Source organism: Fistularia commersonii, chromosome 1 (assembly GCF_037954325.1).
Source record: "Fistularia commersonii isolate RoL2024-O1a breed Wild chromosome 1, RoL_Fcom_v1.0, whole genome shotgun sequence".
Taxonomy (NCBI): domain Eukaryota; kingdom Metazoa; phylum Chordata; class Actinopteri; order Syngnathiformes; family Fistulariidae; genus Fistularia; species Fistularia commersonii.
Window position 1 is genome coordinate 1,937,136 of NC_141284.1, and position 15,858 is coordinate 1,952,993.

Here is a 15,858-nt window from a genome sequence, read left to right on the forward strand (position 1 = left end):
ACAGATCGTAGGTGTATAGTTGCAAAGAATAGAATGTTATTTCAAAGAATGTTATTAAATATGTTAATATATTTTTAGATCTGCACCTGCTGCTCTTGTGCACTTCTGGTTAGATGCTTGACTGCATTACGTTGCCCTACACATGTCCATGTGCAATGAAACCAAACCTTAATCTAATTTAATAATTCAAACATGCATGCAATTTTGGATGATTTGTCAGATGGAAAACAATAGATGACTCGACATAAATAGAAAGAAAGTTGGCATGATGATAATGGTGGCGGTGACGTAGGGTTTATTTTGAAGGGGACCGGAAGTATTTCGGCTTCGTCACGTAGCTTGACTTGACGAAGTTGCCTGCAAAGAAGAAGCAAAAACAAAGTGCCGGCGGCAGCAGGCGACGAGGAAACACACCGGTACGACACAGCAACGGTTCCGAGGGAACATGGAGTCCGCGGCGGTGGAGCTCGACGGCAGCGTGATGGAAGGAGTGAGTACCCCATCACACTTTAGCCACCGGGGCGAAGGCACTTTAACTACGTGCTGCTCCGCGATGCTAACATGCTAAGACAGGCTAGCCGCGACCAGCCGGCTCCGAGCTCACTGTTGTCGGCTCTCCGACCGGCGTCCCCTCCCCTCTACCCTCCCACAGGGCGGGCAGATCCTGCGAGTCTCCGCGGCGCTCAGCTGCATCACTGGGTCTGCTGTTAAAATCTCCAAAATCCGAGCCGGCAGAAGCACGCCGGGACTGAGGTGAGTTAGCGGTACCCCGGCTAGCAGGCTAACGGTCATTAGCCTATTCATTACGGAGCTGCTAATGGGGAGCCACCTGGTTTCACCGAGGCTGAACGAACACATGATCTCGGAAAGAGCGTGAAAATGAGAAAAGGAGCAAGAGAAAGTGTGAAAACATCTCCCCACCCACGATGAAGGGATTCTCTCTGACCTGCAAACAGCCTAGTCACAACTACTACAGACTTTTGTTAGCATCACAAGTCTCACCCCTTCCCACTCGTGGCTCACTGCACTTCCAATAAAGCTCTAAATGGCTCCGCTTATTAATGCCTGGAATTTAAACATCATTTGTAAAAGAGTTTATTTGAAAGGCTACCTTCAAAACGCCAAACACCCTGGCTCGTACATCTCTGGTAATGACTGAGCACTTTCCCTCTTTGTCTTGTAAATCAAATGTGTAGTTAATGTTTGTCTGTTATCTGAATTTAGTTGGTTAGTTTCTGAATTCTTGCAGAGTTTTCACCCCGAAACTTGCTGATAATGGGGTGAATGTGTGTGTTTAGACCGCAGCACCTGAGTGGCCTGCAGCTGGTCTCAGACTTGTGCTCAGGTAGCCTGCAGGGTGCCACCATTGGCTCCACCGATGTCAGCCTGACGCCCGGGAAGATCAGATCCGGGAACCACACGGCTGATACGCAGACGGCAGGGTGAGTGGGAGCGTCTGTTATTAAAACCAAATTTAATCTGCTTCATATCTCAGAAAAATCATCAATCACATCAGAGCAGGAAACACTTGAAAGGACGAGTGTTACTTTCATGAGAAAGGAGTTCAGAGCGTTACCTGTTCATTCCTCCAAGATGTATTTGTCGTAAATCGACCTAAAAGGAAGTGATGAGCAAACATTGTCGACCTAAAACACTAACTGTGGTGTGTGTGTGTGTGTGTGTGTGTCAGGAGTGTGTGTCTACTACTACAGGTCGCCCTACCGTGTGCTCTGTATGCCGACGCCTCGTCACAACTGTGCCTGAAAGGTGGCACCAACGCCGAGATGGCGCCACAGATCGACTACACTGTGAAGGTACTGCGCGTTCTGCCGTTTCCACGGTGACACCAAACACGATCGCCGCGGTGATTCATTTCGGTTCCTTCTTCAGGTCTTCAAACCCATAGTGGAGAAGTTTGGAGTCCACTTTGACTGTGACATCAGAATGAGGTCAGCAAAAAGTCATTGCGCAATATAGTCATACACATCTGTGTGTGTGTGTTAATGTTGCGACTGTGTGTGTGTGTTTTCAGGGGGTTCTACCCCAAAGGCGGGGGTGAGTTGATGGTGACAGTAACCCCGGTCAAAGAGCTGCAGCCCATCTCGCTGACAGACAGGGGAACCATCACAAAGATCCACGGTCGGGCCTTTGTGGCCGGCGTCCTGCCCTTCAAAGTAAAGTTCCTTCTCATTCCTTTATCTCGGCGTTCTGTGACATCACGGGCAGATTGAGCCAATGGTGATCCGGGACCTCGTGACATTCACACCTTCTGATTTCCTGCGGCGGGTGACATTTTGAATGAGCAGAACCTCATCAGAGCCCAGATTAGTGTCAGGTCAAGATGTTGTCAGCTTCACTTTCCATGTAGAGCAGAACCCCTCTGATGTTGAGATAGAAGCCCCCCAGTCCGTCTGGGAGCGTTGTAGACGGGGAAAGCTTGACGCCGGTTGTTTTCTCCAGCTGGCGAAGGACATGTCGGCGGCCGCCGTGAGAACCATCAGGAAGGAAATCAAAGAGCTGTACATCAATATTCAGCCTCTGCAGGAGAAGGAAAAGGCCTACGGGAACGGCAACGGTATCATGTAAGCTCCGCCCACAGCACTTCCTGACATCATGGCGCTAAAGCTAACATGCTAATCTGTTCATGAGAAAGATCGGTCTTGTGTTCGGAAGGAGAGATTTCACGTTATTGAAAGGAAAATCACCATGAAATCATTTCGGCTCGTGTGGCTCGGCCTCTACGCATGGGTCCGTTGGAGGTGCGACCATCTTGTTTCATTGTGTTGACGAGGTGTGTGTGTGTTTTTTTTCTAGAATTATTGCTGAGTCGTCCACAGGATGTCTCTTCGCTGGCTCAGCTCTCGGGAAGAAAGGTGAGCGAGAGTCTCCTTGCTTCAGCATCGTGGCTTTCCAGTAATCGGCCACACACACACACACACAATAACTGGTTCTAGAGCGTGAGCACCAAAACAAACTCCAAGTTCCCATCGGAACGCTTTGTTTCTGGGTTGAAGAAGAGCATCGGCGCCCTCTAGTGGTAGTTTAGCTTCTCACCGGACGTTCCTGTTATCAGTCAGATCTCCATCAGGGAACTCTACCTGCTGATCGATCGGAATCAGCTTCTACTCGGCATTCCATCATCAGTGTTTGGCAGCAGGCGGCTCCCATCTCTAACCCTGTGTGTGTGTCAGGTGTGTATGCAGACAAGGTGGGGATAGAAGCTGCCGAGATGCTACTGAGGAACATCCGACATCACGGCTGCGTGGACGAGTTCCTGCAGGACCAGGTGTGTTTCGGAGACTCGGACTAGACGATTACTTTTCCAGCAGTACCTGACCTTTGACCTCCCGCTCCCACCCCTCGCAGCTCATCGTCTTCATGGCGTTGGCGAAGGGGACGTCTCGGATCCGGACAGGAGCCGTGACGCTGCACACGCAGACGGCCATCCACATGGCGGAGCAGCTGACGGAGGTTTGTGATTCAAGGCTGTCTGGGTCTGATGTTTACGTGTGTGTGTGTGTGTGTGTGTGTGTGTGTCCTTGTCTAATGTCATCAACTTTCATTGGTTTTTTTTTCTGTTTTAAGGCAAAGTTCTCAATAACGAAGTGTGAGGACGAGCTGAGCAGCAACGTCACCTACATTATCGAGTGTCAAGGGTCAGGTGTGGTCAACCCTAACCTGTAGATGTTTACATGCACACACACACACAAACAATGCCTCAAACACACCATTAAAGCATGTTCGACTCCCTTAAAGGTACTCCTGTTCTTCAGTCTCCACTGTTTCGTCAAACAGGAACACACACACACACACACACACCCTTGGAAGCTGCTCCGACATAACTGACCCTCTCAGCCTCTGTGTCTCAGGGTTTTTTTTTCCAAGTGTAATAATCAATAAACTGATCAATTAATGGATCTGTGTGTGTTGCTTCATTTCTGATCTCACAATTATATTTCTGTCTCTACAGTTTCTTTGTTTCCTTCAGGTTATTTTTGTTTAGTGACTTCCGTCTACTTTCTTTAAAACAAAAAAAAAGAAATACAAGGGAAAGTGCAAACTGGAAAACTGGAATCTGTAGAAATACAAATATGAACAAACCTTTATTTTTTAAATGGAAATACAGTGGTCCCATAAGATATGAATTTAATTCCTTCCAGAAGTGGGTTTGTATGTTTGGTAATTTATTATTCATTTGTTTTCATATTTTGAATGATTTTTCCCTGTTTAAAGTAACAAAACAAACTAATTTGTTCCAACCAGCAATTATATTCACGCGCAATATCAATCATTTGTACACCATGTTTGTGCTTCACCATTATTTTGTGCTTAATTTCCATAGAAAGCATCTTCTTTCCAGGTTCATCACTCTTTCTTAGGGCCTGTGATCATTATTAAAAAAAAAAATAACCACAAAAGATATAAAATGATGCCACACTAGGGAGAGGAAGACAACACGAGATCTGCATACTGTACCAACTACCTGGACCAAGTTCTTCAAGGAGAGGGATGAGTGGCGCCAATTCAGAAGCTGCACTGGTGTCATGAAGCGTACTCAAGTTTACTTGGCATGTACCATGCGGATTTCCAATTTTGATTTTTTTTTCACTTTAGTATTTGTATCATGACACTTTTTATTGTATTTCAAGAATAAAGTTTGTTTGAATTGTGCTTTGTGTCTTAAAATAAAATTGTGTATAGAATGATTTGTATCTTGAGGGGGCACTGTTCATGAAATCACCCAGTAAATAAGATAAACCTCATATTTTGAAAACAGGTCCATAAAGACGGTCCTCTCTTTCTCTCCATCTTTCCGTCCACATGTTCAAGTCAATGCTTTGTAGTCTGCGTGAGTTAACCAGGTGACCTCTGGTTTGGCCCCTCCCTTTTTCCGTGACATCACAGACTTGTGACCTGGAAGTGTGTTGAAACCCGAGTGTCTGTAAAGTCACACCTGGAGCCAAGAGAAACCCGAGCTGGGTCACCTGACACCCAGGCCAGGTCCTGGTCCCGCAGTCCGCCGCTGGCCCTGCAGCATGGAGGACGGGGCCTGGAGGCTGCAGCAGGACCGGGGACCGGGACCTGCACTCGCACCTGGACCAGTACAGAACTGTGTTTGGATCTCCTTGATTGCGGGTGAGTGTGGCATCAACCCCCCCGCGGACAGGTAATGGCTCGCTGTCTCATGTTTAAAAGCGTCCCAGTCCACCTGGACGGACCGCCATGATGAAAAAAAAACGTCCGTTGGTCAAAAATGTTTATTTGTTGGAAAATGTTATTGACTGACTGGAACTATAAAACAAACGGAAAACTAAAAATATAATTTAGAATTAAACCACTGGGCCGATAGAATGAGTGACCTTTGACCTCCTGGACTGTTGCACTCCTCCAATATCAACAGAGGGTCAACATGGCACATCAGTGGTCGAGCTCCTGCCTCACAGAGGAAATCTTCCAGGTTCTGATTCAGTGATGGACTGGCTTCTCCCTGTGTGCTTTCTCCATTTTCTCCTGCCGGGGTTCTCTCCAGGTTCTCAGTCTTCTTCCCACAGTTCAAAATTGGTCAGTAGGTTAACTGAAGACTTTAAAATGTCTTTGTCTGTGGATGCAAGACTGAATGGCTGGATGTCTTCATGATTGACAGCCGACCCGCCCTGGTTGAGCCCTGCCTCTCGCTACCGTGACACTTATATTACATGTCAATAGATAAATCACAAAATTTAATGTCTAAATGTTTTTTTTTTAATGTCCACACCTTATTTGGGATTGATAACAAAAGTATTTTTTATTTAGATTTTTTTGTTTTCTTTTTTTTGTTTCCTTTTCTTGAAACAGCTGTTTAGTTTCCATGTCATTTGTCGCTCATGGAGTTTTGAAAAGGATCCCGTGCAGTTGCAGGTCTCAGTAATCAGGAAATTGCAGTTGCAGGCCTAAGTAATCAGGAAATTAGCTGAAAAGTTCAGTGAATCACAACTTTGACTGGATTAAATATATATCGGTTTATATAAGAGAGTACATTTTAAAAAAATATATATTTTTAACTTTGTTGAAACAACATTATACTTGTCATTCATATCAGTTATACTTCTATTTAAAAGATTGACTGTGAAACAATCAAGAAAAATACTTGGATTTATTTTGTCTCAGTTATTTTCTTGTAATTCATATATTTCTGTTCCTAATCCATTGATATAATATGCCAAAAAGGTATGGGTTAATGCTCTTTTGCAGCAACGGGGCAATTCAGTCTGAATTTTAAGATGAACACGGACTGCATGACTACGGCTGAATCCGATTAAACTATCAAGTCATGTGGAGTCAGGTTTTATTTACATGGCGCCGAATCACAATCCAGTCGTCTGATGACACTTTTCACATAGAGCGGGTCGGGATCGCACTCTTGAGATATTCTACAGAAACCCAGCACCGCCCCATGAACTGGCAATACTGCTTTTAACGGGATGGAAAAGTTGGACGGATCCAAGCGCAATGTGGGCCGCCTTCTGTCTCGACCGGTTGGGGTAGAAAGAGAGGACAGAGGTAAAAGTGCAAGAGTGTGACTGAGGCAGAGGTGGGTATGAGGGTTGTGAGGAACAGGACCAAACAATCTCATACTAATAATAGCAGAAGCGGCAACAGTTACGCGTTAATGGACGACCTGATACAAAAATAGCTTTAATTTTCATATGAGAGACAAATAGTGGCCGCTTGGCAGAGCTGTCCGACTGCTTCTACTGAGATATGATAAACAAAAAATAAACAAATAAAACACCCCCAGTCTGCATCCAACATCCCACAGTCCTTTCCTCAATCACATACCGCACCCCCTGGCCAGTCACATCTCTGTGACATATTAAGTATAATTCTTTGTACTTTTGGGTCAATTTCAATGCTCTGTATGTGTTAACATATGGCAGTATTGACAATAAAGTTGACTTGGACTCGATCGCACGTAGAGAATCCACAAATTTCAGGTTGGGTTTGTTTGTTTATTTGTTTGTTTGTTTGTTGCATCCATGATTCCATCTCCGGACAAGTCGGTTTTGTTGTTGTTCGTTTTCACTTCCTGGTTTGTGTGCGCGAGCTCGTGCCTGAGCGGCGCGTGAGGGCAGCGCCGCCCGAGCTGCCCCGCGATTGGCTGCGGTTGCTACGCGCCCGTCGCCATGGCAACGTTTCTCAAGGAGGGACTTACTCAATCAGAGTTTCAGACTTTCGGAGCGTCGTCAAGCCGCCCGTGGCGGTGGGGTGCTAACATGCTAAACCGGGACCATTTACCGGTTAAATACCGTCAAATTAACCGACGAAAGCGGTAGAGAACAAACCCACCGCGCCGGAGCAGCCGTCGCGGAAGAAAATGGGAAACTGAGGACCAAGTTTTTCAACTTTTTAAACGAGTGTCCGCTCGGCCGCCCGCTAGCTGCCTCCTAGCCGGCTAACGGCTAATTGGGTTGCCGAGCAGGTGGAAAAGTTCCGCGGCTTCCAGGAATTAGACGGATCCATGACGGTGGAGGGAGTCAGACATTCGCCGATCTTGTCCGCCTTGTTCAGGATGGCCGAGGACGTCGAGCCGCTGGCGGCCGCGGAGTTTATCCGAGGTACGGAAAGCCGGAGAAAAAGCGTTACAGCGCCGCGGGATTTAATCCGGAATTTAAAAAAAATCCAGCGAGAAGTGAACGGTGGGGGGGAAGTTTCAGTATTACTGGGTGGTTAAACATGGCTAGTTTGGGTTAGTCGTTAAAGTTGTTTATGCTAATTCATCAGTTATTTGAAATTAAAAAGTAAAAAAAATGGGTCGGATAAGAATTTGTTGGAGAAACCCTCATTTTCTGTTATAGCAAGAGACTATAGTTCAGTTCACATTTTCAAACATTAAATGAGTAAAGCGTTAAGTAAAACTAAATAAACTATCAAAAAATAACTGATTGCAGGCAGTCGTTTCTTTTTTCTTATTTTCATGCAGTTGTTATCATAAACCTATTAGTTGATTGATCGTTAACTGCCTGATCTGAATCATAGCAGGGATTCAAAGCATCATCAATATCAGAAGCAAACTGGATGATTTGACGATTGATCAGGGATCGAGCGATGACCTGGTCAAAAGCCAGTGACAAAAAGCCAGAAGTTTCAAATTCTAGCAAACCTGTGGGATTTAATAATCAATTTTTATAATGCCACGGCAGAAAATACATTTTTACACCAATCATGATCAATGTCTTCAAATTCATATGTTTCGGCTTTTGACTGAAACTGAATGGTAGGAATAAAGAGAAAAAAAGACGCGATGAGGCTCTAATTTTGATTTAAAATAATTAAATGTTCCCGGTGGATCTGAGCAGTGAGGAAGACTGCTCACTGCTTTACTTCCCTATTTTTTGAAGGGGGGGTTGAATACTTGTAAATCCTTGCAGCAAATTATCCATTGACCCGGCAAGGCTTGACCCTGATCAGGGTGCAGTCACCTGAGTCGCAGGGAGCGGTCAGGGGTTCAGTGTCTTGTAGCATCTATTTTCTATGTTATTTCTTATTCCTCTTTGTCCTTTTCTAATTTTCCAGTGTTGTCCTCTCATTTTCTGCTGTATTTCATTTACTGTCCCGCAGTCATAATTGGGTTTTATTTCAGTAGACGTGGCTTTCCCGACTAGTATTCCGGTTTGCCCCGACACGACCGAGCTCGCGGTGTGACAGCCAGACGGGGACTGATCCTCCAGCCTGTTATATTCAGCTGGTAGTCACAGTCAAGATCTGCTTTGGTCTAATCCCTACATGTAATGCTACTTTTGGCCATCAGAGGCTTTACCGAGCCTGTGATTGAAATGCAGTTAAATAAATCTTGTAAATGTGTCTTTTCCATGTGGTTCTCCCCCCTCGGGGCTCTTGGTCATCCCTGACCTGACACTGGTCTGACTAAACCTGTATGCCCACCGCAGAGCGGCTATACTTCGCCACGTTACGCAGCAAACCCAAAAGCACGGCCAACACGCACTACTTCTGCACCGACGACGAGTTTGTCTACGAAAAGTAAGTGTTGTGCAGCAGGAAAACAGAATGTAACATCACTTCCTGTCTGCTACTGGCTATCAGATGCTCTTTTTTTTTGTGTCCAGTTTCTATGCAGATTTTGGACCCCTGAACCTGGCCATGTTGTTCAGATACTGCTGCAAGCTCAACAAGAAGCTGAAGGTACACATAGATACAGCGTCCTCTCACCCCTCGTGCTGGAGGAGTTACAATGTGAACCCCAGTGTGTAAACTCATGATGTACTACACGGTGGCATTGTCACACCTCCAGATGTATGCGCCTGTGGGTTGTGTCACTGCGGTGATTACATTCCTCAGCTGTAGTGTTGTCCGTTGCCATGGGGACAGCTCGACCAACCGGTCTGGATTCCCTTAAGTATCTCGAATGCAAGTTTCGGCTGTTGTGTAACACCCTGCCTGGCTGACAGCACAAGGGGTCGGAGGTTTCCTCACCTGCGTCCTGGGTTGTGAAGTGAATCATCACCACCTCCAAGGTGATGGTTGTAGGGGGCGCCGTCCAGACCATCTCTTCCCCGTGTTCTTATTATCGATACGGTGGGACATTTTTGCTGCGTTCACACGCTTCTGGGATGCTTCCCTTTCCAGAGGTGAGGAGTTGTTCTTCCTGCTGCAGTGCGGTCACGTGCCCGATGTTTGTGCGAGTCCGACCTCATGCAGCAAATACTTTTCCGACACGAGAATTTGGAAATTGATTTAGCTGATTATTCCGAGGTCATGTGAATGCTGCGGTGAAATGTCCCATATTGGCAGCCTCTAGTGCAATGAGCTAGGATACATTAGTTTGTGACTGACCCTCAAATGGATACTGATTTTCACTGAATTTCTGCCCAAGACCAGAGAAATGGATTAAAAAAAAAAAAAAAAAGCTAAACTTTTGACTTGGATAGATATCAACATTAATGGCATTGCAGTGTAATCAGTGTCATTTGTTGAGACGTCATAATTCAGACTCTTAATATTTCAGATCGCCAATTTACCTAGTTATAAATAACACAGTGAAGATACACCAAAGTATCTGGAATTTAGAACAAATATATGTATTCACAAACATGTCCGACTATATTACTTTTATTAAATGTATCAAAGTATAAATACTTCATGGTGGGTTCAAGTTATCAACAAAGAAGATAATCAGTGCTGATGTCCAGAATGTTCCTGTGACAAATGATGGCTGAACAATAGGAGAGACTCAGAAGCAGAGAAGAAGCTTCATCCTGCAGGGTGACATGTTCCAGACCCTCGATAATGAGATCTGGAGGACTCTCAGCTCTCTGTCACTGTCTGCGTCACCCTGTCAGGTCCCTGTTAGACCCTCATCCTCTTCACACACATTCCCTGTCACTGATGTATGTGTGTGTGTGTGTGTGTATGTGTGTGTGTGTGTGTGTGCAGTCATTCACTTTGACCAGGAAAAGGATTGTCCATTATACCAGCTTTGACCAGAGGAAGAGATCCAATGCTGCAGTGCTGATTGGAGGCTACGCGGTAAGACACACACACACACACACACACACACACACACACACACACACACACACACACACACACACACACACAGCATCCTCAGTATGATGAACCTTTGCTGGGATGCTGTGTTTGGAGCTCCTGACGTTGTCCTGTCTATGTGTCAGGTGATCTACCTGAAGAAAACTCCAGAGGAAGCTTACAGAGCACTGATCTCAGGCTCTAACGCCGCCTACCTGCCCTTCAGGTACCACCGCTACTACTGCGACTGTAGTAGTATCACTACTACTGCACTAGTAATACCCATCCTTCAGTTACTGCTGACCCTGTACCACCATTAGCACATCTGCAGTTACGACCTGCTATTTAGGTACTACTCCTGTTGCAATAGATATGAAATGTTTTGGACATTTCCTTAAGTTTGTCCAGTTGAAGGACTTCTTCCTGCCACTGTGTTTGTGTGAGTGTGTGTGTGTGTGTCTTCAGGGATAAAGGGCCTTTTGTTGTCCAGACTGTTATGCAACTGCTGTGTCTGTTGGACTAAACATGGTGCCCGAGGCCGTGCCCCCACGGACGCCCTCACCCACTGTCTGACTGACACAGATACAGAGATGAGCGTCAATTTTTAGGGAAAACATCTTTGTGCTAAAGCCGGAGCTCTTTCGGCGTCGGTCACCGGGCCTGACCTTGTGTCCAGTCGGGGGCTATAAAGGAGGGTGTGATGTTCTCGATGAAGCTGGCAGGGAGGCGAGAAGTTCATCGCCTGTCCGAGACCGACGCCGCTGATGCAATGAACATCTTTGGTGGTTGAGCTTCGGCCTCTTGATGGCCGAAGCTCCAAGAGCCAATCATTTAGTTAATGAGACGCAATCCAGCCCAGGTGACATCATGTCATTGATCCTGCAGGGACGCCTCCTTCGGGAATTGCACCTTCAACCTGACTGTGCTGGACTGTCTGCAGGGCATCAGGAAGGTAAGCGGGTTCGATGATCAGCCGGCGGCTGAAATGGACTCCTGGTGTGATGTGGCTCGTCAGATGTTTCTGCTTTTCATTCGTTTCTTAAAATGAAATAATTTTGGTGGTTATACTCTTCTACGAATGAAAGAGGAAGGTTATTTTACACTCCCCGGCGGGACTGTCCGTCCTGCAGGCGCTGCAGCACGGGTTCTTCGACTTCGAGACCTTCGACGTGGACGAGTACGAGCACTACGAGGTCAGCGGAGGTACATTGGGTTATTGTAACCTGGTTGAGTTGGGTGAAACTCCAGCCTGCTCTCGTGTCTGCAGCGTGTGGAGAACGGAGACCTGAACTGGATCGTCCCGGGAAAGTTCCTGGCCTTCAGTGGACCCCATCCCAAGACCAAGATAGAGAACGGTGAGTGGGACAGGATCCCCCTGGTGCTGTGCTATCCAGAGAACCAAGTAGTAGAAGAAACATCCTGCAGATCAGAAGTGATTGGAGCTTCAGGGATAACCAGCCTGCAGGAAGCTGCAGGTTTATGTCAGTGACCACCTGACCTGTGGCTCCGCCCCCTCCCTGCAGGCTACCCCCTCCATTCCCCCGAAGCTTACTTCCCCTACTTCCGGAAGCATAACATCGAGGCCATCATTCGACTGAACAAGAAGATCTACGACGCGCGGCGCTTCACCGACGCCGGCTTTGACCACTACGACCTGTTCTTCCTGGACGGCAGCACGCCCAGCGACATCATCACGCGCCGCTTCCTCCATGTCTCCGAGACCACCAATGGCGCGGTGGCGGTCCACTGCAAAGGTGAGATCTGTCTGTCCTCGGAAGGGCTCCTTGTAGCAGGTCATGTCGTCGAGGAACCACGTCCTGTGACCTTCATCCATTGAGAGTGGCCTCCCTCCTGGAGTCTAATCCACCTAACCTGAATGAAACCTTTGCTTGCAGCTGGCCTGGGCAGAACGGGCACTCTGATTGGCTGCTACCTGATGAAGCATTACCGCTTCACAGCGAGGGAAGCCATCGCCTGGATCAGGATCTGCAGACCTGGATCGGTCATCGGACCTCAGCAGCACTTCCTGGAAGAGTGAGACCCAGATTGGATCTCGTGTGAAGTGCGCCGAATGAGGAGAACGTAAACACTGAATTCTGTGTGTATGTGTGTGTGTGTGTGTGTGTGTGCAGGAAACAGACGTGGCTCTGGTTGCTCGGAGACAGTCAGCGCTCTCAGAAGGCCAAGCAGGAGGAGAGGACGATGCCCCAGCTCATCACCTGTATGGATGACCTCACCTTAAACCCCACCCACAGCATCCACCAATCACAGAGCTCTGAGCGGCTGCAGGAGGTACTCACGCTCGACCATGTTTACTTTAAGCTGCGCTAAAGTGCGCCGGGAGGTCAGAGGTCACGGCCTGGTAGTCAACCTGGGGTTCTCTCCTCCAGGCTGAGGCCGGTGACTGCATGGCTCTGACTCAGGGGGACAAACTGAGGGCCATCAAGAGCCGCCGCTCGCCTCGACCCGCCACCACCGGAGCGCTCAGGTAGCAGAACCACAAGATCCGGATCTGGATGCTGGATCTTGACCGGGACTGAGCTTGTGAACCCGTGCTGTGTTTACCTTTCAGGGTAGAAGAGATGAAGCTGCACTGCAGGTCACCATCGCAGCCCCTCAGGTGACAACACACACTCTCTTAACACACACGCACACACATCAAATCCTGGCGGCCCGCCGACCCCCACTCACACTCCCCTGCACGGTGCCTTTTCATGTCTGATCTTAGCGGGCTGAGACAGGAAATGATCCTACCGCTCCTTCAGACAGGACAAAGATCTTAATCCCCCTCCGCTCCAAACGGGGAACCTGTATGTCGTCAGGACGTCAACGTGGCGCCCTGTGAAGGGATTAAATCACTAACTGGATGAATTAGTGAATAAATGAATGGCCTGAAGGCAGATTGTTGTCTGGGCGTTGCTCGATTTCTGTACAGTAAGCAGATCTGAGATCATTCCAGGCCTTTGACTGTGTGTGTGTGTGTGTGTGTGTATTTGCAGGTTTTCCATGGGGGGTGGTTTGGGCCCCGCCTCCCCCCTTAAGTCCTCCAAGCTTCCTTCATCCTTGGCTTCTGCTGCGGCCAAGAGAATCGGCCGGAGCTCGTCCGCGTCCACCATGAAGAGGTACCCGATGCGTGGTTGATGGCAGATGCCAGAACCCTCAGAGTTTACGGAGGCGACCACCGGGTGGCGCCGCAGGCCCCGTGAGAGCTGCTCGCCGTCAGCGGCGGTCTGATAACATCTGACCTGAATTTCAGACAAGCAGCAAGAAATGGCCCGAAGAGGAGTTGAAAAAATGAAAACCTGGAAGGAATTCCAAATCTTTTGGAAGCCAGAAAACTAGAAATGAGACAAGATTGTGCATAAAAAATAGATGTTTACCGTTGAGCCAAGATGTTAAATGAGATTATTTTTCAAACACCCAAATGTGGGAAGAATGGATTTTCAAAAAAAGGACACTGTAAGTTGATAGATGACCTCTGATCCTGAGGCCAATGTGTGTGTGTGTGTGTCTGTGTGTGTGTGTGTGTGTGTCAGCTCCCGATTGGCCAGCTCTCTCAGCGACCTGTACGCCGCTGACATGGAGGAGGACAGGAAGACGCCGTACGTCTCTCTTCCTCCGCCGTCCCCCTCCCCTTTGGCCCCCCATTCCCTGTGTCGCTATGGTAACGGCCATCGCGGCGCACAGCACTATGGCGCCCTGAAGGGGCCGGCGGGACGTTACCTGAGTCGCTCCATACCTGTAAGTCCTCCACACAGCAGCAGCTCGCCGCACCCCAAAGTGCATCACTAACACGTCTGACCTCACTCACCCGCTGTCAACCATCCTGTGATGTCACTTCCTGTTCCTCTCACAATCATTACAATCTTATCAATACTAACCGCACTGACACGCAAGTGTGTTTGCTTTAAGTCTTCTCTTCATGTCCATGGTTTGAGTGGCGTGATGGTGACCTGATGGTGGCGGCGGTGGTGGCGGTGGATGGGTGGGGGTTGCTGCTGCTGCTGCTGCCGCAGCGAGGACACACACATCGAGAAGACACACACTTTCGAAACCCGATTTGTAAATCTGTGTGCCCATTGGTTTCACACCTGAGTCTGCTGACACACACACACACACACACAGTGGGGGGAGGGGTTGCTGAGGCTTGGAGACGGGATGAGAACCAGATGTGAAGTCGGAATCCACTCGTAATCAATTGTTTCGCCGCCTCGCCACTTGCACACATTTCCAAATCCAGTTATCGGTGGTTTCACCGGAGCGTGTCGTCGCGGCCGATTGGTTCCCCCGCGCAACGGCATGGAGCACGGAGACGTTCAACGCGTCGGGCTGAAAATGATGAGCGTTGAGAAGACCGGGTGTCTTGAATGATGTGATTCTTTTCTTTGTCTTTCAGTCGCTTCAGTCTGACTTCGTCCAGTATTAGGAGCCCGCCCTCCGCCCCGCTCTGACCCCCCCTTCGCCGCAAGGCTGCAGGACTCTGTATGTAACACATTTATTTAGAGACAGATTTTATAGTCGTGTCAGAGGATTATTTTTGTTCTAAAAGAGGTTGTTTTTTTTTTTTTTTTTTTGACGAACTGAAGTCACTCTGTCGTCATGGTGACAGTATTCTGATTGGTGGTTACTGACAAACAGCAATAGTAACAGCAATAAGTCTCACAAGCACACGCACGTACACACGCACGCAATAATAGAGAAATATTTTTATGACTGTTTGAAAAGAAAAGAGGAACAACAACTGTGTGGTTCCGCCGGTTGTGCATGTTGATTGGCTGGCTGACTGATGACATCATAGCGATGTTACACACTGAAGACACACGTGTCCCGTCACAGCTCTCAGGAACGCCGTCAGCACGTCTCACGTCCCGCCTTTCCTACCGCCGCTGTGGTGTGCATTTTTGTGCCGCCGCTTTTTATCGCTTTCCTCGCAGGCGGCGACTTCAAACTGGTTGTTTTCTCTCAAAATGGGTTTTGACCCAATGACAAACAGGAAGTGTTGCGGCGGGGGGGGGTCATGTGGTTTCCACGGCACCCATGGCTCATGGCAGGAAGTCCCGTCCCGTCTCCCGCTGATTTCCCACCAAATTTGATCGTGTCACATGACCAACACCAGTCCAAATTGCACAAGTGTGTCGGTTTGGAGGAGGAAGTGATGTCGCTGTGATGTCATCAACGGCATCCGTCCAAAGGACCAAGAGGTAGCCGATACCTAATCGACGGGATTATTGATCATGTTTGATTCTCGTCGGTGGTTATAGACAAACCCGGAGCATGTAAATGAATGGCAGCGCGTGCTCCGAGTCACGTTTCCATGGAAACGATTTGTCCAAA

General features: G+C 48.0%; 2 protein-coding genes across 4 annotated transcripts; both read left to right on the forward strand.

Annotated features, from left to right (window-relative positions):
* Window positions 1–328: 328 nt before the first annotated feature.
* On the forward strand, window positions 329–3,915 carry rtca (RNA 3'-terminal phosphate cyclase). The gene is made up of 11 exons (XM_086140479.1): window positions 329–490; window positions 653–753; window positions 1,299–1,442; window positions 1,691–1,814; window positions 1,891–1,949; window positions 2,033–2,174; window positions 2,461–2,582; window positions 2,815–2,873; window positions 3,192–3,286; window positions 3,367–3,471; window positions 3,586–3,915. Exons 1-11 carry the CDS (start codon window positions 446–448, stop codon window positions 3,682–3,684), a joined length of 1,095 nt encoding a protein of 364 aa, XP_085996605.1. The 5' UTR covers window positions 329–445; the 3' UTR covers window positions 3,685–3,915.
* A 3,432-nt stretch (window positions 3,916–7,347) lies between these two features.
* cdc14ab (cell division cycle 14Ab) lies at window positions 7,348–15,858 on the forward strand. Of its 3 annotated transcripts, none has more exons than XM_086140732.1 (16): window positions 7,348–7,595; window positions 8,928–9,018; window positions 9,105–9,180; window positions 10,432–10,524; window positions 10,671–10,750; window positions 11,410–11,476; window positions 11,655–11,717; window positions 11,792–11,879; window positions 12,048–12,278; window positions 12,420–12,558; window positions 12,657–12,816; window positions 12,915–13,012; window positions 13,097–13,144; window positions 13,524–13,646; window positions 14,061–14,265; window positions 14,921–15,858. In XM_086140732.1, the coding sequence occupies exons 1-16, from the start codon at window positions 7,499–7,501 to the stop codon at window positions 14,948–14,950; spliced, it is 1,689 nt and encodes a 562-aa protein (XP_085996858.1). In that variant the 5' UTR covers window positions 7,348–7,498; the 3' UTR covers window positions 14,951–15,858. The 3 variants fall into 3 exon arrangements, with proteins under 3 accessions (XP_085996858.1, XP_085996938.1, XP_085997024.1); XM_086140812.1 differs by having other exon boundaries at window positions 14,061–14,126; window positions 14,921–15,103; XM_086140898.1 differs by lacking the exon at window positions 14,061–14,265.